This window comes from Dendronephthya gigantea, unplaced genomic scaffold (genome assembly GCF_004324835.1).
Source record: "Dendronephthya gigantea isolate DGI-Jeju-01 unplaced genomic scaffold, DenGig_1.0 000051F, whole genome shotgun sequence".
NCBI classification, from domain to species: Eukaryota; Metazoa; Cnidaria; class Anthozoa; order Malacalcyonacea; family Nephtheidae; genus Dendronephthya; species Dendronephthya gigantea.
The window spans coordinates 405,916-430,526 of record NW_021163061.1 but is presented as its reverse complement, the minus strand read 5'-3'; the positions used below and the strand labels follow the sequence as shown (position 1 = coordinate 430,526).

The 24,611-nt window shown below is 38.1% G+C and overlaps 4 protein-coding genes and 1 long non-coding RNA gene across 6 annotated transcripts; 1 reads left to right on the top strand and 4 right to left on the bottom strand.

The window, feature by feature from the left end:
- Positions 1-143: 143 nt before the first annotated feature.
- LOC114528855 (extracellular signal-regulated kinase 2-like) lies at positions 144-5,234 on the bottom strand. Its single transcript, XM_028550572.1, has 13 exons — positions 5,061-5,234; positions 4,853-4,951; positions 4,645-4,674; positions 4,420-4,510; positions 3,984-4,114; positions 3,474-3,512; positions 3,176-3,300; positions 2,959-3,017; positions 2,766-2,846; positions 2,308-2,606; positions 1,237-1,566; positions 939-1,088; positions 144-854 (listed from the first exon to the last, which is right to left on the bottom strand). Exons 1-13 carry the CDS (start codon positions 5,124-5,126, stop codon positions 699-701), a joined length of 1,656 nt encoding a protein of 551 aa, XP_028406373.1. The 5' UTR covers positions 5,127-5,234; the 3' UTR covers positions 144-698.
- A 780-nt stretch (positions 5,235-6,014) lies between these two features.
- Positions 6,015-20,325, top strand: LOC114528760. Of its 2 annotated transcripts, none has more exons than XR_003687526.1 (3): positions 6,015-6,266; positions 9,859-9,915; positions 17,222-20,325. It is a non-coding gene; the product is annotated as an uncharacterized LOC114528760 (long non-coding RNA). The 2 variants fall into 2 exon arrangements; XR_003687525.1 differs by lacking the exon at positions 17,222-20,325 and adding an exon at positions 14,541-14,624.
- Positions 6,184-12,814, bottom strand: LOC114528758 (glycine receptor subunit alpha-3-like). Its single transcript, XM_028550469.1, has 9 exons — positions 12,025-12,814; positions 10,108-10,184; positions 9,568-9,635; positions 9,012-9,241; positions 8,714-8,799; positions 8,473-8,610; positions 8,163-8,303; positions 7,487-7,695; positions 6,184-7,071 (listed from the first exon to the last, which is right to left on the bottom strand). The coding sequence occupies exons 1-9, from the start codon at positions 12,081-12,083 to the stop codon at positions 6,847-6,849; spliced, it is 1,233 nt and encodes a 410-aa protein (XP_028406270.1). The 5' UTR covers positions 12,084-12,814; the 3' UTR covers positions 6,184-6,846.
- On the bottom strand, positions 13,165-17,225 carry LOC114528759 (putative E3 ubiquitin-protein ligase RING1a). Its single transcript, XM_028550470.1, has 5 exons — positions 16,116-17,225; positions 15,343-15,585; positions 15,179-15,220; positions 14,531-14,859; positions 13,165-13,990 (listed from the first exon to the last, which is right to left on the bottom strand). Exons 1-5 carry the CDS (start codon positions 16,168-16,170, stop codon positions 13,958-13,960), a joined length of 702 nt encoding a protein of 233 aa, XP_028406271.1. The 5' UTR covers positions 16,171-17,225; the 3' UTR covers positions 13,165-13,957.
- Positions 20,326-21,744: 1,419 nt separating the features above from the next.
- Positions 21,745-23,656, bottom strand: LOC114528801. Its single transcript, XM_028550517.1, has 2 exons — positions 23,308-23,656; positions 21,745-22,191 (listed from the first exon to the last, which is right to left on the bottom strand). The coding sequence occupies exons 1-2, from the start codon at positions 23,419-23,421 to the stop codon at positions 21,841-21,843; spliced, it is 465 nt and encodes a 154-aa protein (XP_028406318.1). The 5' UTR covers positions 23,422-23,656; the 3' UTR covers positions 21,745-21,840.
- Positions 23,657-24,611: the final 955 nt, after the last annotated feature.

The following is a 24,611-nucleotide window of genomic DNA, read 5'->3' as shown; positions in this document are numbered from 1 at the left end:
AGCTGTTTTGAAACCGCTTGGAGCGGAAACTCCCTGTTTGAGAGACTCAACTTAAACACTATAAAGCCAATCTAGACATTTCGATCGAGAATGACCAGCAATGACTTGTCCCATTACCTCCTACTACAAATATCATTTTATTCTATTTTCACCAAATATTCGTACAGTTTATCTCATCATAAACTATTATTCTATATTAATCCTTGCAATATTAATAATTAAATAATATTCAAATAATAATAATAGTTCGTTCTGATATCACGAAATATTCCCCCAGATGCTCGTATGCGTACGAATGTCTAGCTGCCCTGCGCGCCAAACGCAAAGTGTCGTATCTGTTTTAAATAGAGTTAGACTTTGAGGTAATTGTCTATCCTTTCGAAGTGACGTTCATCAATGTTCTGTCGTTTAAAATTCGTCTTCGTCGATTTAATTCGTGTGGATATCTGCTGTTAATTATTGTGTTGTAGAAAACTCCTATTTCAGAGTTGCAAATATTTTCAAATTCAAGTCTTGTCGTTGGAATTTTTTTAAAGTAAGCGATTCGTCCAGCGAACGCCGTTAAAATTCAACCAACACACCACAACATTTCAGCCAAACATATGATAGAATGACCATACATCAGCCAATCAGATGAAATCAATACCACCATGATATCCAATCAGAAGGTACGAGACAGCACATCGGCCGTTGGTATGCTACCATCTCTTGAGGTTGTCCAATGCGCTCTTATCAATTGTACCATGATCTTGCGTGAAGTTCTTGATGCTTTCCTTGCCAACCGCTGGATTGCTCAACTGTCGTCGCGCAGGTCTGTACGCGACTTTTGTGGATACAGGCCGTTGGGCAGGTACCTTTGGGAGAAAAAATGGATAGATTAGTTATTGCAGATCGACATGAAAACTTGTGGTACATGGTGGAAAACCAGAGAGACTCACCACTCTCGCACTGGTCACACTGAGGCCCACTGCTTGTTGCCCACCCGCCCCATGGGGCTGTGTTGTCCCTCGCGTGATGGTTGGATGCTTAACTTGCGCCGAGATTGGTCGGCTCCTGTTCGGAATTGCGCGTGCAGCGCCCGGAAATACCTGAAGCGGAAAGAAACACAAAACAATGAGTGGCGTTCGTCCTCTGATCCGAGTAAAGTAATGTATCCATTCTTCATCCAGTCATGTCATGAGATCAGATCCGCGGTGATTTAAGAATGACGTCACTCAGAGCTGACGATGATCTCACCTTTTCGTCTTCAACTGGAGGTCTTCTACTGAAAACCTTCACAGAACTCGCTCGTGGTTGTTTTTCATGGCTTGCGGGTTGTGATTTGGTCGCTCTGCCGACCCCGGCCTTCTGAGGCGAAGGGGTATATGCTGCCCCGGGGGCTTCTTTCCCCCACACTTTCTGTACACTGCCGTTAACGTATTTGCTGCCAGGCCTTAAGGAAGTTGGAACCTCGTCTGACTTAACGCGAGCTTCTTCCGGTGAGGATTTCTCGCCGTTCTCAACAGTTTGTTTTTGTTCAGCTTCAAGACGTTGTTTTCGAATTTGAGATTTCTTCTCCAGGATGTCCTAGTTGTGAAAGCAAGATTTGTATTAGAGAGAATTGTCTACATTAGAGAGATGTCTGTATTAGAGAGAATTGTCTACATTAGAGAGATGTCTGTATTAGAGAGATGTCTGTATTAGAGAGATGTCTGTATTAGAGAGGTGTTCATATTAGAGAGAATTGTCTGTATTAAAGAGATGCCTGTATTAGAGATATGCTTGTATTAGAGAGATGTCTGTATTAGAGAGATGTCTGTATTAGAGAGATGGCTGTATTAGAGAGATGTCTGTATTAGAGAGGTGTTCATATTAGAGAGAATTGTCTGTATTAAAGAGATGCCTGTATTAGAGATATGCTTGTATTAGAGAGATGTCTGTATTAGAGAGATGTCTGTATTAGAGAGATGGCTGTATTAGAGAGATGTTTGTATTAGAGAGATGTCTGTATTAGAGAGATGTCTGTATTAGAGAGATGGCTGTATTAGAGAGATGTTTGTATTAGAGAGATGTTTGTATTAGAGAGATGTCTGTATTAGAGAGATGTCTGTATTAGAGAGATGTCTGTATTAGAGAGATGTTTGTATTAGAGAGATGTCTGTATTAGAGAGATGTCTGTATTAGAGGGATGTCTGTATTAGAGAGATGTCTGTATTAGAGAGATGTTTGCATTAATGGGGTACTTCTACTAAGAAGGATATTTGGCGTTAAGACTCATGTCACTATTAAAGGTGTCCGTATTCAGAGAGATGTCGCAACAAAACACACCTCGTAGAGTTTTTTGCGATACTCATCAACACTCAACTGCTGGTCATCGCTCAGTGGTGGGTGGACCTCGTGATCCAACGTCGGTTCGTCGTCGGAATTATGAAACCTCGAAACATAGGGATGACGTAATACTTCCTCGGCCGTTGGTCGTTTGTCAGGATTGAACTGCAAGAGTCTTCTCAGCAAATCGAGCCCATCCACAGGTGCTGTTGGTAGAATATCCTCGAGGCTTTTCCGTGGCTTATTGAGCATGCGCTCAATGACAGAGGAACCATACGACGACTGGATACTCTCAATATCTAGGATGAAGATACGAGATTTCTAGCTTTATTACTGCAGAGAACTTAAGCTGTGTTGGCATGTGATGAAAACCAGTCATTGGGAACCAGGAAATGAAAAAAAAACTTAATCATTAGACTACTGTTGCCCTGTTAAAGAGGTATATTTCCATCACACACCTTGTCTGCTGGGTTGTGGAATAACAGCCATGATTCTTTCAATTTGATTCAACGTTGATGTTCCTGGAAACAGCGGTTTTCCTAGAAATGGGCAAATGGTTTTTCGTTGTGTGTTAGAGATTTGAAAATTTAATATTATGGACTAAATGTTCAATTTTACTTACTTAGAGCAGAGGTGCCACAGAAAACTTACCTAATAAAATTTCACCAAGAATACAACCCAGAGACCACATGTCAACACCCTTTGTGTATCTAAAATTGATCAGTCAGACTGAATCAAACACACATATATATATACCTACAACACATTCTTCAAGACTTTTCTTTACAGCACATTTCAAGACTAGCTTTTCCTTAGAGGTGCATGCAACTGGATAAGTTTCAACAGTATGCATTTCATGCATTCTTACTTTGGTGATGCAAGCAAGATCTCAGGAGCTCTATACCATCTGGTAGCAACATAGTCTGTCAGGCTTGGGTCGCCTGCTTCCAGCGCAACGCTGCTTAACGAGCGAGCTAATCCAAAATCACATATCTGTAACAAGGACAAGACCAGTGTTCATAAAAAAATTTACTTGCAGATGAATAAAAAACTTGTGCAAATGATTGTCTGACATAATATATCTCAAGTATAAGCACACACTCATCGAATCTTAAGATAATTACTTACAATTACTTACAAGAGTTGATATGTTTGTAGATTATTACCTTTAAAAAACATTCTGTGTCCAAAAGAACATTGCTTGGCTATATCAAAATATTTAAGGAACTATGCCGTTAGCCAATTGATACTTAACCTAACTGAATATTAAAATTTCAAGCAATCAGGTCAGTGGCGTAACTAGAACGATAAAGGGGGGGGGGGTGAATCAGTGGGGGATCTAGGGTTAGGCAGAATAAATTAAAAGGCTTAATTTTAAATTCAAAATACCTCAATACCAACGCTATTGGTCACGGATTTCTAAAGAATATTTTTAAATAAAAATCTACCAATGCTATTACGATGTTAAGCTGTAGTAATTTATTCTGCCTAACCCTGAATCCGCCACTGGGGTGAATATTCATATATCCAGTTCTGCCCTACGGATTTATTTTGCAATTGCAATAGCTTACAGTAGAAATCCGTCGGGCGGAACTGAAAATATGACTATTCACCCTCCCAATTATTGTTCTAGTTACACCACTGAATCAGGTTCATATTTTCTTGAATTGCAGTACCTTTTGATCCCTATGAATAACGTTTCCAGAGTGTAAGTAGTGAGTTGCTTTACACAGTTGGTACATAACATATCGCTTGTGAATATCTTTTAAAATGTTCCCTTTTTTTATCACATTATGAAGGTCAGTATCTGGAAATATATTTATACTGAAATTATAGTACAGCAATTTTCTCAACTTTATGTTCACTTTCAATTCAATCCATCTGATGGCAGATGATTTTAAGTGCAGGAATTACTTCCAGCTGGTTATATTGGTAGCTTTTTAAATATAAGGTTAAAGCTTTACTTTAAAATACCACTAATTAACAACATTAGACCAAGGGGCATTGTGAGAAAATAAACATTACTTGAAAAATGTAAACAGATAACCGGATTTTACACAGCCAGTCGACCTTATTGATATCTTTACAGTTCAATATAAACATAAAACTTACCCATATACTCAAATACTAAATAAATATCTTTGTCATTACTGGCTTTGATAACGTTTAACAACTTTATTATATTTTCATGATCGCCGAATTCCTGTGGAAATATAAATATTGGGAGATGATGTTCCAAAAAGTAATGGGCACAGCTGAATTACACCGAATAAAAAAAAGTAAGACGTATTAAAACAGTATAATTTTTATGTGAGAGAAGAAACGCTATGAATTTACCTGGAGGAAATAGACTTCTCTGAACGTCCGCTGAAAGTGAAAGTCGTTTCAGTTAGAATATTTGGTGGTGAATAAACAATACAGATCAAATGCACAAAAGCCACATTAATCATCCTTGAAATTTCATTCAATTCATTTTGAAAGTTTAATAAAACCTATTCGAAGAATATTCGATATAAACTGTGTTTATATTTTGAGACGGTCTTACCTGAGCATCGGTTTGATTCCTAAACGCGTCAAATATTTTCTTTACGGCGACAACTTCGCCCGTTTTCCTATCAACCGCTTTCCACACGATTCCATAAGCCTGTGAACGATAACGAAGCGGAAAGTGAAGGCTATGAAATCGCAACAATAGTTGACAAGCTACAACAGTTGCGTGTTCAACAAATGGCGATAATATTTTCGTCACACACCCCCTTTCCCAAGCGTTTTTTAATCTCATATTTCTCTGTGATATGTCCTTCAATGTCCGCGCTCATCTTCCGCAAGAATCACCGCCGATCGTGCGTAAAAAATCCGATTTTTCGACCAAAATAAGAAGACATCTTCCTATAAGAAAGCATTGTTTGAAAACACCGGTTGAGCGCTCGGTCCGGCTTTGATTCTCATTGGTCGAGCGCTCGTGATGACGTCACATGCGACCTTCGCCGTTTGGTCGGTAGCTATGGCAACGAAATAAAGCCAGGTGCCAAGGTCTATGAGTCAGCTCCGTTTTTGTTTGGGATAATAATTGCTCGAGGTATTATAGAGAATCGAGTGAAATTTGCGGCCGGCTGCTCTGTCTGCGATGTTTCCTCTAATCTCCCAGTAAATCTCCATCCAGCTCTTTCTGATCGGACGCAAATTGAGCGAGTTTCAGTCATTAGCGTGCGTGCGTTTTAACACAGGAAGCCAATTATGATAATTTCAATCAAGAAATGCGTTTTCCGTACTTATTGCCTTTGGCAAAATGTCAACATGAAAGTATGACGACTGTCGTAGGTTTGATGGAGTCATGGAGATGTCAATAATGGCGTAGATCAGAGCGCATAAAATACAATTACAAGCATTGCAGTGAAGGAGTTTTATGCCATAGATTGCAAAAATGTAAAAACACAATGCTATCCGCAACTTTGGAATTTGAATAATAGACATCGCAGCACTATTGTAACTCAAATATATAGCTCAAGTTTAGCGTTCCCACCAATGTGATAGAAGACATAGATGATTCATAGACGAGATAAATATCTTATCTGAGCATTTTTTGAGTGACAATTGAGTGTCATGCGTAATACATTTTGGTCTTTGGAGCTTTTCAAGCCGACACGCATGCGTCAGGCAAGATCTTTCGAAATCTTTACTGCAGTAAAATGAATAAAATGGCGACATATTTTGCGGTTTGTTGTCGGATGTCGAAAATTTCCAGAAGGATTATAAAATTGTGCGAAAATTCTTGAAAATGTTTTCATGTAAAACTTTGATAATAAAACATAAAATTTGAAAGATCTCAACAAAACTAGCTGATAAAATGGACGGAAATAGATTTATTACCTCCTTGGCCAAGTTGAGACTTGAGATCTCAGACAGATTATTTGTGAAAATAGAACATGGGGTTCACAGTTTCCAATTCTATGTGTTAGGTAAGTGGTATTCTGCTGGTTTATCTAGCTTTATTTACATTTTAACTATCTAATATTTATGTATTTAGAAAAACTGAAAATCTTAAATATTTATACTAAATATCCCCGAGTTAATTTAAATCAAGCTGTGATTGATTTCGTCCAGACTTTTCTAAATAGTGTTTATACAAAGATTTGTTGCTAATATATTTTCTAATTGCAAAAATACTATTCTAATTGCCACCCTCTATACGTTAATAGTCAATTGTTGATATCAATTAATGTTCTTATATATAATATAAATTTCTAAATGATGTATTATAACTTTCGATCAGAGCTACACCTTGCTCTATTAGAAGAACCTTCAACTCCAAAACATATCCTGAACACATTTTTCTCTTAAAAGTCAAGATCTTTAAATCCACTTTGTATGAGCATATATAGAAAAATATGATATATGTTTTTTGAGGGCAAGTCTATTTGTAGTTTTGTAACCACAAAACCATTTGTAGTTCTTGTAATATGTTTTTGCATTAGTTGAAGTTATATATGGCATCTTTCATTTCCCTCAAGAACTGAGTGTCACAGCAGGATCTTAAAGTCAAGCTAATATAATTGAATAAAATATTATGTGAAAAACCACATAAGCTGCGGGAAATAGGACTGAACTGTATGTATCCAATGTCCAAGTGGAGAATCTTCCATGTTTCCTGGTAGATTCTTTTCCACTTTCAGTACCATTGCATCCATTTTCCTTTCCATTTTCAACATCAACTTCCTCGCCATTTTTGCCCTTTTTCGTCAGAGGAATCTCTTCAGCCTTTCCCTGTAACACAAATACGGAGTTTGAATGAATTTTTAGACAAACTGTTGGTTGTCCTGTCAGTATCTTGTAAATCGTTTGGACCCTAAATGTTTCTAGGTCAATCTGTCCACATCCACAGTTTTCGTCCTGGCTAAACCAAGATCCATGGTCCCTCAGACCTTTCTGCAACGGCAGCAACCTTGTAGCAAGCACATAATACTTGGAGGGTGCAAGTCTAATTTCTGCCAACAGAATTGGCATTTTTTCATATAGTTGAGCCTTGTCATTTATTGACCCTGAATATAACCCAATGACAGGCCTACTCACTAGCGGTTCTGAACCCCCACAGGAGGAACCTGTGGATCATTTGTAAGAAGTTATATCCCTGCTTGTCAGACAATTGTAGGGTGAAGCATTAGTCACAGCCCTGACTTACAGCGCGTTCCCGATTGCCTTTAGCAATACATCGTAGTCTTATGTTAAGCAGTATGGCGTACTCCATCAGTGATCCAAACACAAAGAAAAAGGAAATGATGAGATATATGTCCACTGCTTTAACATATGGTACACTTGGTACCATAGACTGTGAACTGTAGGATAGGGTGGTCATTGCTAGTACTGTGATCACACACAGAGAGAGACGTGCTAGAAAAGAAAGACATATTGCTGTCAGTAGTCAAGTATGTGGGTATTGGATTGTGCTGTCCCTGCTGGATATTGGATTAATTGTGCATTACTGATGTCCAACAGGCAGGTTGCATTCAGTTACTATATAGAGATCAGTTGTAGAGGGAGACTGGTGCACGCAAGAGACTTCCGCCGCGTCCTACCCAAGGTCCTCCGCGCGATTGCTTGTCGCCACTGATCGCTATATAACAACTGAATGCAGTACCTTCTTGTCGTGCGCGATCTCGCCTATAGCACTGGGTACGAGATTGAGACTCAGATGTATTCATAATTCAGACTTCACCTTTCCTATAACGTCATATCTATAGAGCATGTTCCTGATTGGCCACAACTGGCTGCATTGGCCAATTAGAAGCGAGTTTTAGATAGATAGATAGAAAGCTACGTCACGACATAGACATCTTCCAAAGATTTATAAAACAAACCTGGAATAGCATTCGGATCGACCCAAAAAGAAATCCACGACGTCAGAGTGACCAGGATTGCAGGCAAATATATTCGGATAATGTAATACGCAATTTTTCGTCGGAGTATAAATTCAAGCTTCAAATAGGACCAGCTAGCGTCTAAAACAGAACATTATGCAGAACTTTATAATTTTTTTTGCCTATTTTAACTGAAAACAACAAAAACAACTCTGTCCTTCAAAAATGGCAAGGTTTTCAAAACGGCATCGAGACATTAATTGTTTAGTCTATGGAGGAGATTTTTGGAGATCGTATCTTGAACACTTACTTGACGATTTGAAAAATATATCTTCAGTTCTTGTGATGGTTTCCTCAAGTACGTATTGTGTGGCTATTGAACTCTCTCCAACAATAACTGGATCCTGTTCTCTCCAGTCGTACGTTAGTTCAGTGTTAGGAAATGCATCTAGTGAGGGAATAAAATGGATGTATTTCTACGTTTGAGGTGCTGCAGTTACATCTGAGTTAACACGAGTCACGAGTGTAAATTCAATTGGGTCGATACATACAACTCGTCTGAAGTAAATCACAAGTCTGCACATCATGTGGAAACAGCTTGAGGTTCATGGTTGGGCAGTTAGCCTTCACCGTTAATCTAAACAGTATGTTAGCTGTAGTCAAGTTGATAGTGAAATCCTTCTCCCCCTGCGTACTCCCCCTGCAACCCCCCCCCCCTGCGCCCCGTCTGCTCCCCACCACGCCTCGGGCCTCAGGTCCACCCCCCAGTTCAACAACCTCTTATACCAGGCTATTTATAGTGTTTGTCTTTCTGCCCCAGTCTTCCTTGAATCTCCCCCGGCTCCTCACCTCTGGCTCATATGAATCTCTCCATATTTTGAAATCTTCACACTTGAGAAAATTTTATGCGATCCTATGTTCTCCTCGTTCTCGACGTAAGTATCTGGTGTCCATAAATCTTTCGTAATCTCTCCAGTGACCCTCAGACTGCCTTTGTTCGTGAGACCTTTTAGCTTATTACCGAATACCAACCGACTGTCGTTCCAGTATTGTGAGAAATACATCTTCACCGTAAAATCCTTCAAACAAAAAAAAATTTGGAAAATAATTTCTAAAAGTCCGTTAACACTTGCGTTTTCAGGTGCGATTTTACTTCTTTTGGCAGATGTGAACGAGTGACTAGTTACAAATGCTCTGATGTATAAGAGCTCGTATTTGAACATCAGTAACTAATTCACTCATTCACATCGATCAAAAGAACAAAATCGCAGCAAAGGTCTTAAAGGGTCTAAATATTGAGCGGAAATCACATCTATCTCAGACTGGTCGTAATTACTCATTACGCCCAACAGGTAATGGTGCCTCTCGTTAATTCTTCGCCGGTATATATAATGTATTTGCTTACCGACTTTACATCGTTGACGTTGTCAACAGCCACGATATAAGCACTTGCAATTACTTTGACTGCAGAACCTGTTCACGTGAAAAAACAGATGTTATAATGTTATCCAAATTATCCCAAAACCAACCATGTCATTCAATGAGCACCTCTATCAACACCCAGCCCCTCCTAGCGTCCATAGTTCACCCCCTCCCCATCCTTGAAGTGCCTGGGGTATTCAATATCCTATATTATATACAGAGCGATTGAGTTCGAGGAATCCAGTCTCATTAGTTTATCATTTCTGCGTTTCAGAAAAACAAGTTCAAATTCGTTTCTGGTGTGATCGCCATAACGCAAGCCGGATTACCGGTAAGTGGGATTTGTCTGTGAACAGGGTTAAGATCGGTTTTATTTTAATCCTGGGAAACCCTATTCAATTTCAAAATCACATTTAAATACCGTTGAAAACGATTTGGGGTGTTTCAAGTCATGAATGGGTGTGGCTGATGAATCCAGCGTTACGCTGATAGTACACTGCATGTCGATAAAGAAAAAACTCACCTTCAAAATTTGGCCGTAACTTTTTATTGTATCCTTTCGTGAGGACATCGAATGGATCTGTGGCATTTTCTTCTGCTCTAGAGGAGCAAAAATGCGTTTCATCAGTTTTGCGACCATTATACTCATCTTATATCCGTTAAACGTCATGTAAGACCTTTTTTTTCAGACAAAACAGCTGATGACGTTTAACTTAACAAGTAGAGTTTTACGGCTGTATATTCTAAAAGCTCGCTCACGCTCAAACTGATTGAGCGAAAGGTCTCAATTACTTCATAGCCATTCCCTTGGGGCTTTTCCCTCGAATAAGGGCGTGATTTTCGATGTTTTCCTTAAAATTTTCCATTGATTATTAAGAGGACCATCTCATTAATCAGTGATCACACAATTTCTCTGACACACCCAATGAATGCAGGCGTTAGTTTTTCCCTATGGCGTATAATGCATGGCACTGCCCGAAGCCTCAAACATCGCCACAAGAAGCAGAAAACTTCTCCGTTTTTCTTAACCCATACATGCGGCCAGGAAAACCTAATCAACATTCTATATCTTGTTGCGAATAGCATATACGCGCTTAGCGGCGTCTGTGAATGTTTAATAGGTGGTTAAATGGTTGATGGTTTACGAGTTAGCTAGAAGCTATAGGCGGCGTTATTGGAGGATAACCGCACAAATCAGATCTCGGGTGCTTAGCGGACAGACAGGCTGAGGAGAGTACACCTCATATTTGCCGATTAAGGTTTTAAAGATCACCTCAAGTGCATATTGAGAGTTCGCGTATATTCCCTTTAATGGCCTGGTAAGACACGACTACGCCCCAAGGGAGAGATTAAAACTCTTTGTGGAACCCGAAATGGTCATATATTCTGATGTGATAATCGTGCATGCAATATGATATACGTAAATTACAAACTGCACAAGTCGCTTGTAGAATTGCGATTGGATTTTACTTGCAAGCGCTGTGACTGTCAAATGTATTCGAGTCATTTCGCTTGCAACGTCTTTTTAGAAATTTTTACTGGTGTATTATGTAAATTCGTCGACGTGCGTGCTTGCGGGAGGTTGTTTAAACAAAAATTCTCAAAAAAAATGTCGCCAATTTGCACTCTCAACCTGCCGGCGTTTACCGTGCGGCAAGATGTAAGAATATAGAGTTAAGATAGAATTTATAATATTTAAACGAATAGTAACTGTGTAGTCTTTGGCGGAATGAGAACCTGAAATTAGATCGTTTCCGAAAGCAAAATAAAGCAAAGTGCAAAGGTCGTCTTCAAACGCTATCGACAACTTTCGATGCGCCGTCGGGTTTTTCTTCTTTTGATAGATGCAATAGAGCGAATAGTTATGAATGCCCTGATGTAAAAGAGCTCCTATTTAAACATCCGTAACTTATCAACTCGTTTACATATATCAAAAGGAGCTAACGTATATTAAGATTGTTCAGCAAAAAAAAGCCGTTAATATATTTTTGCATTATATAACAATTACAAGTGTCATTGACAATGTATTAACACGTCAATCTCATTTAGTAGTCCAAAATCTAATCTTATAGTTTTTATTTTAACTTTGTGGTAAATTTCATTCTTATATTCAACCCCGAATCGGCTACTTTTTTGTGTTTATGGCAAAAAAGCTTTTTTTAATACATAGAACTGTAAATAATTCCTCCTGACAATGTGACAGGTTGAAAATGAAAAACAGTGTACAACTGTTGTATGTTTAAATAGAGTCGATAAAACGTTTATCTGCAAGATTACAATCTGTTATTTCTATATTGAATCTGAAAGAAGTTTTCTTAGTTCAAAACTAACTTGTGAATCAAAGTTTATATATATATAGCTATATAATTGCCTTGACCTATACGGTTACAAGTATATATTGAACCTTATGAAGTAAATAAAAATAATTTAAACATAATACCTAACGGCCCCACAGCGAACTGCTGCAAACATGATGATAATTCTCGGCAGCAACTTCATCTTTCGAAACTGCACTAGCGTGTCGGGGAACTATAGCGCCAGTGCCTAGGTTTGTATAATATTCAGTCTAATGTGTGATAAAATATCCCGTTTTGTTACCTTTTATGTATTACACTAATTATTTATGCATTTGCTGAAGCCGTTAAATCATATATTATTCATATGACGCAGCATGGAAAAGCCACAGGCTCGCCTGAAAAAGACTGTGTTAAATTGATAAAGAAAATGCGTTTATGACCGCTAAGCTTGCATCTCGACCGCTACAATGTTTTCTGTTAAAAGTTCTGCGTATATTTCATGTAACTCGACGTTATGCCGGCCGTTTGCGGTCACTAGAGATATACGAAAACTTATAAATAAAAAAATGCCCTTGATTGGAAAAGGGCAGACGATACGATAACTTCGATCAGATATTCCAAGGTCGTTTTTCAATCGAAGATCATTTTTCAATAAAAGCTTTCAGAATGTGTGTACGTGATACATTCGATCGCAAAGCTGTTAGTTATGTCTCGGGTTTCCTGCAACTGTCGCCAAAAATTGCATAACTTGAAAAAATTTGCCGCGCTTTAGGTTCAAAGCAAAATTGCCGTGAAGTTAATTAATTTTCTGTTGTGGTGAGAACGATTCGTGACGTACGACTGGCTCGCCCGCAGTTCATGTGAACAGCGTCCATCTCGCAGCTATAAGATAATGGATGACTTGGATGACTTGCGCTTTAAACTAACTTTTGATCGAAGTAACTAGAGGAAAATAAATCACTCCAGCTAGAAAGATCTTACTTGAATTAGTAAAACTGCCAAGTTTGGCTGCGAAATTTTGTAAAATACAGAAAATATAGCCATGCGAAGTTGGCAAATTTTGTATACTTTTGTATCACGTGCGGAAATGTGTAACTAATTTAGTTACAAACTTCCGGTCGTAATACAAAAGTATACAAAAATCGACAACTTCGCATGGCTATATTTTCCGTATTTTACAGTAATTCGCAGTCAAACTTGGCAGTTTTACTTATTTGAGTAAGCTCTTTCAGAAAATGTCCTTTTTATCGCCGAGGTAAGAAATTAGTCTAAAGCGCAAGTCGTCCATTGACTATTCATGAACTGTGATTTCCGTTAAGCTACGCTCTATAAAACATGTTTGATGTGAAAAAGCATTCGGTCTTTCAAAGAATCGGCGTATTAACTTTCTTAATTGTATTTTTGAAACAATAATTACTGTTTATCTAAATATGTGGTCAGAATAAAAAAGATGGCGGCTTCTCGTTTGAGAATATAATTGTTTGCGAATTCAAGTCTGTCATTCGATAACAATTTTAACTGAATGTTTACGCCAATTAAAAGTGTGGCGATCTTTCTTTTAATGTAAATTTTTGGGCTAAAAATGTGACATTTTTTTCCTGCGAGAAAGCATGTTAATATCGAAATGTCTGTGGAGAATTATTCATTTGGTTTTGTTGCCAAAAGTTGAACGGCGGGCGAAGAAAAAACTTGTCAAAACGAAGCCAATCCTCGCTGGGTTTATGTGATATAACAAATATTTAAAAATGGGTTCTTTATACCGAGTTTCATTCGCCGAATATTGTTTTAAAAGCGTTGTAGTAATTCCATCTTTTCATGTATATATTTCTGCGATAATTTCCCGCCTAAAATGGGCCTCAAAACTAATGCATTGCCTGTTACCGGCGGCAAACTTGTGAAAATAAAAACCAACGCATTATAAATGCAAATGAAAGTTTATTTCTAAAACACACTTAAGAATACAAAGTGTACATCATTCTACAATTATATTGCCATTGGCAGTAAATGCATGTCGTCCAATCTTCAATTCCGTATAATAATGCCAGGTTGGATATGGTTCGATGTGGTCGGATAGTCTTAGCCCCGGTGGTGGTAGTAGTAGAGATGGCACTATATAAAAGAAAATACACAAGGATTGTTTAAATCAAGGCCTCACTGGCTGCGAACTTGGCACATGCATATTCAGCGTAGAATATAAGAGTGGTTTTGTGCACACACGGGCGTCGCTTTCGAGCGTTTTCAAAACCGTTTTTGTCTGTTTTTTTGTTTCGACGCCCTGTCCACACGATCTGAGGAAAAATATCCTCAATATGTTAAAATATAGCTTCAACTTCTATTGTAAATTGACGGTGTTTGAAACCGTTTTGGCATGCCGTCCTTCGGATGCATGAGTGTTTATAACCGCGGGATATAAAGCAGCTTTCTCCCAGCCTCGTACCCAGGCGCTTTAATAGTAAAATATATAACGGTGCATCCAGGTATTGTATAGAGCTCAGCTGAAAAAACAAGCCCTTGGGGTCAAAACCACCCCAAGCACCCCCGCGCGCTCACGTTTTTTTAGCTGACCTCTATACAGTAACTGAATGCAACGTTATATATTTTACTATTAAAGCGCCTGGGTACGAGGCTGGCTTTCTTCTTAGTCCTTACCTTTCTGTAGGCGCATCTGGTATGACAAGTAGGACATCTGTAACGAATAAAGCGACATCGGTGGCAGAATCTAGGCACTTTGTGACAAACGACTACTGCGTATCGAACATTCTTGTATTTCCATATCCATCGGGGTCCGTATCCACGATAGTACGGGTAATAGTATTTGTATCTGATACGTCTGATTTTCCACACTTTACGGCAGACTCTCTTGTAACAACGATATCGCCCGCATACGCGTCGTCGGCACCATCGTGGTTTGCAAACACGCCTGCATCCACAGACCTTGCAATAGAGCTTCCCTTTCCTGTATCTTCTGCATAACCAACCTACACATTTTAAGACATATCACGTTACTGAGAGCTGGACAATCCTATACCTTACTTTTCAAATGGTGAAAACAACAGTGGTGTTTCCCCCCCACATCAAGACGAACCCCCCCCCCCTCCCCCAACCCTCCTTACTTTTTGCTCTACATATCCGAGGGAAAGATTTGGGAAAGAATACAACCACCACCCTCCCCCACAACCCAGGTGTTTTTACGTGTTTTTGCGCGGTGTTTCGGCATATTTGATAGTTGCCAACACCACCCCTCCCCCCTCAAACACACTCATTCTTCGCTGGCTAATTCACATTTAATCCGCTGACCTCGTTTCTCTGGCTCGTCATCAGCAACGTCCGTGGTTTCTTCTATAAAATGGGATAATTAAAATTTTAAAAACACTGTTAAGTAAAAATGACGCATAAAACGTCTGAGACTACCGAAAATAGGAGGAAATATTGTTTTTAAAGACGTGAACATGCTTATTTACTTTCGTCGTCTTCCTCCTCTTCATCGTTTTCTTTCACTTCTTCGTCTTCTTCCGGCTCGCTTTCGTCAGCTTCCGTCTCGTCTTCGTTAGCCTCCGTCTCGTCTTCGTCAGCCTTCGTCTCGTCTTCGTCATCTTGCTTCTCGTCAGCCTGTTCTTCGTCGCCGACTTCTTCAGTCTTCTCCGGTTGATCCTCCATTTTCAGAGCATCATCGACGGCGGCTGTCTCTTCTTCAGCTCGAGCGACTGCAGAAGAAAATCGCTACTTGTAACAAACCCAATTTACAGATGCGTAAAATCTCAGAAAGATATGATACATTCGTTTATCCACTGTGCGAAAAAGAACTTCGAGAACACTTCTTGCAAAAGGCAGATGAAGCTAAAAGGCTCGCAAGTTGACCATCTTATATCTTAAAGACCATCTTCAAATATCATCGACTTATCTCAAATTTTACGCTCGAAATATTGCGTACTATGTTAGATCATCGTGGGCGTATCTATCTTTTTATATCTCTTGTCTCTTATTTAGCCCCATAAACATGTACAATCGTAAGAACTCTGCAAGATATACGTCTCCATTTAGTAAATAGATATGCTGGATTCTTTGTGAAATATAGTGAGAAATTCTGGACAAAGTGCTTATGATTTGAAGGTTCTTGTATTACCTAGACTGCCCTACCTCTGCCTCTCCTAATTTGGAGCGACTTTTTCTCTGTCTGTTGGCGTTGCCCTATCCATAAATAATCAAATAACTAAAGCTTTAATTTAAAACTTACCAAACACGCAGGCCGAGGCCAGAAGAAGGAAACACAACAACGCAAAACTCCTCATATTGTCTTTCTTCAATCAGTTTCTTGCTTGAAGTATATCAAGACTAAGTATCGAACTGTTGAACTCGCTCCCTTTTATACCAATTCCCCACTGCAGTATGCAAAATTCGGGATCTCGTTGTCATGGTTACGTCATAAAGACATTCGTCAGCGTTGTAAGCCAATATGACACGAGCGTATGTTTTTCCCAATTCAACATCCTTTGGCCTAAAGAAAAACTTTGAATCAGGAAATATCCAAAGGAGAACCCTTGAAACTCATTCAACGATCTAAAAGAGAGATTTTGCGAAGTTTCGATGTGCTTAGCCTCAAGGACGTGCTTATACATCTCAAGTTCTTATGGCCTTTTATCATTCACTGTAGTGCTACAATTTTTCAGCTTTCAAATGAGTAGGCTCGAGAATTTAAGATGAAATACCCGTGTTTACGGCGCCGATATGGACATAAAAGACAATATCTGAAGCCTAATGATACGGGAAGAAGATGAATAAGTGCATTTTGCGTATAATATCACATTTTTATTTTAAACCACCCGCCCACACATGTATAACTTGCACAGAAAATAGGTTTAAGACGCCATGGGTTAGTTTAATCTTGATAAACAAATACATAACTTTTCAAAAAGGGTGCGAATTTTAACGGCAAGAAGTTGCAATCTTCAGTGCACGAGTGTTAATATTACGTGATGTGGTTTTACTGTGTGATCCTAATTTCGAGAATATATTCACTGCAGGTCAAATATTATCTGTGTAATGACGTTTTTGCTTTAAATAGTACCGTGTTTAGCCTGCCCTGCTGGTTCCTGGTTTTTGAAGAAATTCTTTCGCAGTCTGTGGGCGATTTCAGATGATGTAGTTATTTTCTAGTTTGCTGTATACCTTAGAATCAATGAAAGACGTTTTGCAATTTACTGTCCAAATACTGTTAAGTTTCTCTAAACACCTCCTCATCTTGACTCGTCCACCTCCCCCCCCGTAGTTCTTTCATACCCTTCATTCCAAAACTTTCTGCTGCAAAATCGACGTAACTATGGGTACGGTATTCTACTTCAGATAAGACCTCATTTTATGCTGAGAGTGCTCAACTTCATCCGGTAGTCAAAGTGTCAAACCTTGAGGGACCTTGGGTGATCACGTGTAAGTTATAAACTCATGGGAGGGTGTTTACTTACTATATCACCACGCATTTGGTGAAGAACTCTTATAGACTCTAGACACCTGATCAAATGGGAACAAGAGTTGCATGAGTGTTGACTGTATATTAGTGCCCGGCACGCGTTGATGTTAAATAAGCGTGAATTAGTTCTTGTCAACTCGTAAACGAGAACAAGAGTTGCATGAGAGTTGACTGGATATTACCACACGTAGCAGTCAAACGAGGGAAAACTCTCGTCAACTCTCATGATCTGGTCAAACGAGAACAAGAGTTGCATGAGAGTTGACTGGATATTACCACACATAGCAGTCAAACGAGGGAAAAGTCTCGTCAACTCTCATGACCTGGTCAAATGAGAACAAGAGTTGCATGAGAGTTGACTGGATATTACCACATGTTGCAGTCAAACGAGGGAAAACTCTTGTCAATTCCTATGACTTGGTCAAACGAGAACAAGAGTTGCATGAGAGTTTACTCATGTTACCATGCAGGCATAGCATTTCCCATTCACGAGAAAGCCTTCAAATTAATCAAATTATTTAATATACTTTCGCAGAACTATTTAAATTCATCTTGCGATATTTATTCAACTAGCCTAATAACTGATTGTTTATATATACTCCCTACCATGCATATCGCATGGCATGCAGGTATTATATGCTACACTTGCAAGGTTTCAGGAAATGCTGCGCTTTAGGTACTTTGCATGTTGCTAAGCTTTTTCGCCTACCCTGTCTTGAATAAAATTCGTATATTTGTTCTGCACGCAAAGGTCTCGCTATATTGAAAGAAAATGTTTCAAGTCTTGTAAGAATGATACAAAATATAATAATATACGATTCATGAAAGTTCAGTGAAATTATGAAACGCGGAAAGGGCAACATGAACAAAGATTGGTTGCCATTGTAACATAGTTATCCGCTAAAAAATGCCTCAAATCTCACAGAAATCATGCATGCCAAATATCACAACCACAATTGTCAATTGCATGGTGAAAAAATATATACTTAGGAAATTCATTTTGAATGCCAAAGTTTCGCACTTATGTATCTATAATAGTAAACAGAATGTATTTATAGGAATCACTTTTCAAGATAATCGCGTCACAGCAGCGTGCGTGCACGCATATATCAGCGTCATAGAAAAACAAATGTGTCTTAGAAGGACAGCTAGGGCTGTTTTCAACTTACGCGTTTTTAATACGCACGTACACGCACGTAAAAGTCTATAAATCCTTATACATGTTACCTTTGAAAAAAACTAAGTGAATAAATCGAAGGAACTTAGTTTTCTGCATATTTTAGTATGCATTAGTAGACCTAGATGTTATTAAATAATAGAAATTTAAAAGCATTTAAAATTTTCCATGATTGCATTTCAGGAGTGTTTTCTAGACCACATGCACTGATTCAAAGCAATTCTTTTGGTTCTTTCAATCTTTCTCCAAATTTTTTTATTTTTTGAAGCAAATTTTTATAAATGAACGTTCCAGAGGAATCGCATCTTTGTATGCAAACGCCATACATCAGCAATATATATAAATGATAATCTTTTATGTAATTATATTATTAAAATACTCTGCTTTAGGTCGGACGTTGCTATGACAGACACAGTATACTTGTTCAATATTCCTGCATCAGACCATGCATGCACAGATACGTTGAGCTAGCTATTTCCAACAATGATTTTCCCCGCGAAATCCTTTAAGAGCTTAAAAATCATGGTAAAAACTCCTATATTCCTACCTCAAAACTATATCGAAATTCAACACTTATCAGCCTAATTGATTATTCTAAGACTAAGTACCGCGCCAAACCAAACTGGCAATTTGACACATCCATGATTAATGGTCCTTTTCATAGCCCAGGGTCGACATGGTCATGGAAATATGCGATATTCCCAATGAGTTTTTAACAAACAGAATTCGCTTATATTTCCACAATATGGCACGAAGGTCATGTCACTCAAAAGGGAAAACCCTGATCTATCTCAATATCAAAACCGAGTTGTTGTCAATTGATCAAGTAATTTGATAACAACAGCGTGCTGAAGGTGGGTCACCTAGTTTTCAGCAAAAATTGCAAACAAAACCTGCTTATACTGGTAAAATACCTGGTAACCATAATCCCAAACCTTGGGGTAAGATCCTAGAATAACTATCTGGACATTCAGTGCAGTTTTAGCTTGAAAGATCGTTAAAAATCAAGTCCATTTCCTGGCGAAGGAAATTCTGAAAGGACATTTAATAAATACATGTATTAAGAAAGCTCTTTTGTCTCAAGTATTTATTAATAAATGAGCTGAAAGATTGATCAAATCATTCTCACGAACGCGACAGTCGCTAGCGATAAACACAACCATGCACTAGTGAAAATAAAGCAACTTCACTCGCACATTGTTGAACAAATGGCGACTAATTTTTTAGCAAATAATTTTTTAGTCAGGTATATTGGAACTCTGCTGATAAAAAAGATAGTTCTTCCTGTCGTTCGCGCGTCAGAGATTTGATGAGGTGGGTGTGGTGTTATTTAGGCATCAGCCCCTTGTCGCGAAGCAATTGAATACGTCACAAAACGTAAACGTATTTAAAATATGTTTTACTACAGTACACATGAAAGCCATTCCTGTGCCTTCTACAATGTGTTATGAGGTATGTAAACCTGTTGTAAAAAATCACTAGTTTATCAGAGTAGGAAGGTGTTCAACCCTCAAAGATTGAAACAGGGGCTACACCAACCGACTCCCCGCCTTCCAATAACACTCTTGGTAGACATGCAGAAGCATAGATCACTATAAATGTCCCGCCACTAGTGGTAATGACTAGTTTCCTGGGCCAATCGTTATTTGTAACAAATAAGGTTAAGTATATCGATGTCTCGTGTCTGGAAAACTCTGTAAATCACATTTTCTAAACACCATACGAATAATACGCCGGTTGTTCGAAAGGCGTTCAAGCTTAAACAATGCATGGATAAGTTCAAAATGGATAACAAAATTATCTATTTATTGAACAGCTGGGCTGAACTATATCGATGTAAATAGTTTAAAATTTAATGGAAGTACATATTTAATGCATGAGATACAGGTTCAGGCATTCACAGGATGTATGAGAGTATTTTTAAACTTTGGCTTACCCACCGTTTAAGCTAAACGCCTTTCGAACAACCGGCCCCTGATGTAACTCTCACATCATGCACAAATCATATTCTCTTTAAGTAACATCTCTCACGCTAAATAATAATCTGCATGGAATTCTGCAAAATGTGAACATTTTTAAAATGTTTTTTTTTATGATCTTAATCAATTTTTCATCTTAATCTTTGATTTTGATACGTGTTTTTATTTTAACTCTGAAAGAAAAATTAAAACTGAGGTCTCTTTGCAAAATATCCGCGTCGTCCATCAAATAAAGAAGCCTTAACTTCATGAAGGATTCCAATCGTATATGATCTTAGATTAAAGAGAATTTTGAGAGGAAATTGATAAATGACCTTTAGTGACACATTCTGATTTCCTGGGTAAAATTTTTAAGTTCATCAGTTATATTTTAACAGACTCGTTGCATTGACGCCCTCCAGACTCCTTGCCTTGCTTAAAAGAATTGTTTTGGGGGCGTTAAAGTTGGTATAGCTGCATGACAAAAACAACAAATTACAAATAGATAGCTCTATATATCAGTTCTAAACTGTTCCTCTTGGATAGTTCTATTAGTTCTAAACTGCTCTTCTTGGATAGTTATATTAGTTCTAAACTGTTCCTTTTGGGTAGCTCTATCAGTTCTGAACTGTTCTTCTTAGATAGTTCTAGTAGTTCTGAACTGTTCTTCGTACAGATCCAGTAAAAGGATCATCTCTTATTGATCCATGCAATTTCCTCTGACTTGACTTGAGTGGAATTCAAAATTACAGCTTTTGGTAATCTGTGTACTAAAAGCCAGACACGTCTTGCCGAAACATCACAAATTTTGTGCGGTTTTAAACTATTATATTATTTATTTATTTATTCATTTATATGTGACTTAATAAAATGATTACAAATAAACATAGTTGCCCAAGCGAAGGATATTATATCTCCATGCAAACTTGTAGTAACGGTTCATATATTTATGTATAAAAATATTTATGTATATATTTATGTCATTATGTATATAATTACAGTACACAAAAGGTTACTTTACGTCAAGTTCATAAACTTAAACGAGTGCCCCTGAATTCTAAAAGAATGTGCATGCAGTGATAAATTCTACCCCAAAACGAGTTACTATTTTCCCCGTGTTACTTAAGGCCCTGTTACATGGTGCAATTTTTCCTGCAACTTGCAATGCAATTCTTCTTTTGAGAGATGTAAATTTGGCAACTACGAAACTTTTGTGTTTATTACACTCCATGGCGTTTCTTACACTTACATTTTGAAGACTCTTCACTAATTTACATCTCTTAAAAGTAGAATTACATTGCAAGTGCAAGAAAAATTGCACCGTGTAACATGGCCTTTAGTATGGTAGGTTACACTGAGTTTACATCACAATGCAACCCCTCTTCAGGCTGTTGGCGACCTCTACGATTGGCTGATCGTAATTATTACGTCGCCATGCTGGCGTGTACAGCATCACCTTGGCAACCTGGACGTTTCTTCCCGCCATCATGACGCTAGATGTCGCGACCATTGTTGTCTTCGCTGACGAGAGTTCGACAAATTTGTTGTTCGTTCCGCCAAGATCGCTAACTTGGAAAATGCATTTCCCCTCGAGTAGATTAGGCGACAAAAGCTTGCAGAAGTCGACCAGATGCTTGGTCATCGTGTTGTTCAATGCAGAGTAATTCTGATAGTTTGTAAACACGCTGGGCAACTCGTCCAACTCTAAGACCTTTGAAGAGAAAACAAAAGTCGAATGTAAAGCATAGGCGGCCCAAAATTGCGCGATATTTTTTCGCGCGAAGAATTTTTCGGCAATTTGTCAATGTAATATTATACATTACATTGACAAATTGCCGAAAAATTCTTCGCGCGAAAAAATATCGCGCAATTTTGGGCCGCCTATGATGTAAGCTCAAGAAACTCTCAAAAATATCATCAAACTCGTAATCCTAAACCGTCGTTTTTTAACGTTTTGAAAATCGTTTTTATGTCGTTTTTACAGCTTTTCCACGTGATTCAAGGCGGGAAAAAATTCTCAATGAAAACAATATATTGAATTGCACTATTGCAGCTCTAACTTGTACCGAAATTTGACAGTTTTTGCAACCTTGAAGTTCAGTCAAGGACATCCGGTCAAGTAAAGTGGTCCATTGTTTCATTTCTTGGAAATTGATATCCGCAAGAAAACGATAGAAAAAGTAAACAAACAAAGCTTCCGGTTTTTAAGACGTCGTTTTTAGTTCCAAAACAATGTCAGCATGTACGCAGTTGAAATTTTTAATGAATTGCAGACGGTGGACTAAGAAAGAGCAGAAACACTGACGAAAATAGCTAGATCTAGGATAAAATTAGAAGAGGTTTCACCGCATATAGATGCGATGAGTTTTGGGCTGTTTTATTACTTTTATAGCTTGAAACGTATTAGCACTATGTCAGTTATCAGCTATATGCATGCAGTCAGAACTGTGCGAACTGTATCAAGTTGAAAACCAATCTTTTCGTTTTGTGATCTGTTTTCCCGCTAAGTTGATATTGAAATGAAATATGTCTGAAATCCTTGATTTCACTAGAAACTTCATTTCCTGATAATTTATATTCTTGCATCATACAAATTGAAAACTATTCTTGCATTCTGGTGGCGCTGGCAAATCTTATAAGTCTCTTTCCAAAATGAGTAAATTAGTGCGGTTGATGATGAAATACCGACCAGACAAGGACCAATATGGTATGTTTCTCTCAGTTTATGACTTCAGTGCGATGCATTGTGCTGTTTTGAGACTGTTTGCGCGATAAATCGGCGACAGTTGAATGTGACTCAACCTCATTCCTACATTATAAAACATACCGTCGCCATACAATTTAGATAGTACATCAATTTCGCCTTGGGGTTGTTGGGAACAGTGCATGGCCCGCCAGTCAGTCGCATTCCAAGTTGATTACGTTCAAATGCAAGAGCCATGTTGATTTCACTGCCGGCGTATGAGAGAATGTCTCCTTGTTGCTAGATCTAGTCTAATGAATGTTTAAAGTTTTGAATGTGTATTTTTTACATTTATATACATAATTTTATGTAAATTACACAGGTTAGGAGATTTTTGCTATTGACGTGCCTTGTATACACATGACATGAGTCATGAGTTCTGTTAATCATAGAGCTGTTCTTCGGTTATATTTCTCCCATTGTTACCAACACTGGATCAATAAGAGATGATCCTTACTGGACCTCTAGGAAGAACAGTCGAGAACTGATAGAGCTATCCAGTATAAATAAAGTTATTTTAGTTTAGGTTTCCTCCTGTAGTAACAGTTGATCAATAAGAGATGATCCTTACTGGACCTCTAGGAAGAACAGTTTAGAACTGATAGAGCTATCCAGTATAAATAAAGTTAGTTTAGTTTAGGTTTCCTCCTGTAGTAACACAGGATCAATATAAGAGATGATCCTCACTGGGCCTCTAGGAAGAAAAATTTTGAACTGTTAGATCTATCCAGTATAAATAAAGTCAAGTTATAGTAGGAAATTGCTTGAAAGAAATCTGCATATCCAAACATCTGAAAGATGGTTACTGGACCACTGGGAAGTTATGTGAGTGGTTTAAAGTGATGTGAAATGTTGGTTGATCAAAAGGCAATTTCTCATTTGAGGTGCGATAAAAATTATCCATGCATTAACCCCAGCGTGACGCCAACAACAGATTTGTCTCTGCATTATATATATAATTCTGTTATAGTTCATCGTCTTGGGTAATAGTGGATCAGCACTTTAAGCAAATCAAATTCCTCGTTAGAACTGTCTTTTATCTTCAAATCGAAAAAATTGAAGCCGATTTTCGAAAGTAAAACGTTTCACTTCCAGGAACACGCAGATTTCACTGTGGTTTCAAATTCTAGGTAAACCACCCCTGGTGAAACGAAACTATAAAATCAAGAATAAACATTCTTAGCGTGTCTTCCATCGTTTTTGCAAATAAAACCGAAATACCAGTCAATAAATCAGTATTTACACTTGAATAATATGATAGCATCGTTTGCGGTTGACGCAGTTTCAATTTCCAACGTTAAGGTAAAATTAAACGTGTCCCAGCTTGTTTCTGTTTTTGAATCAATTCAACATCTGAGTTGTAAATTGTATAAACAAATATGATATGT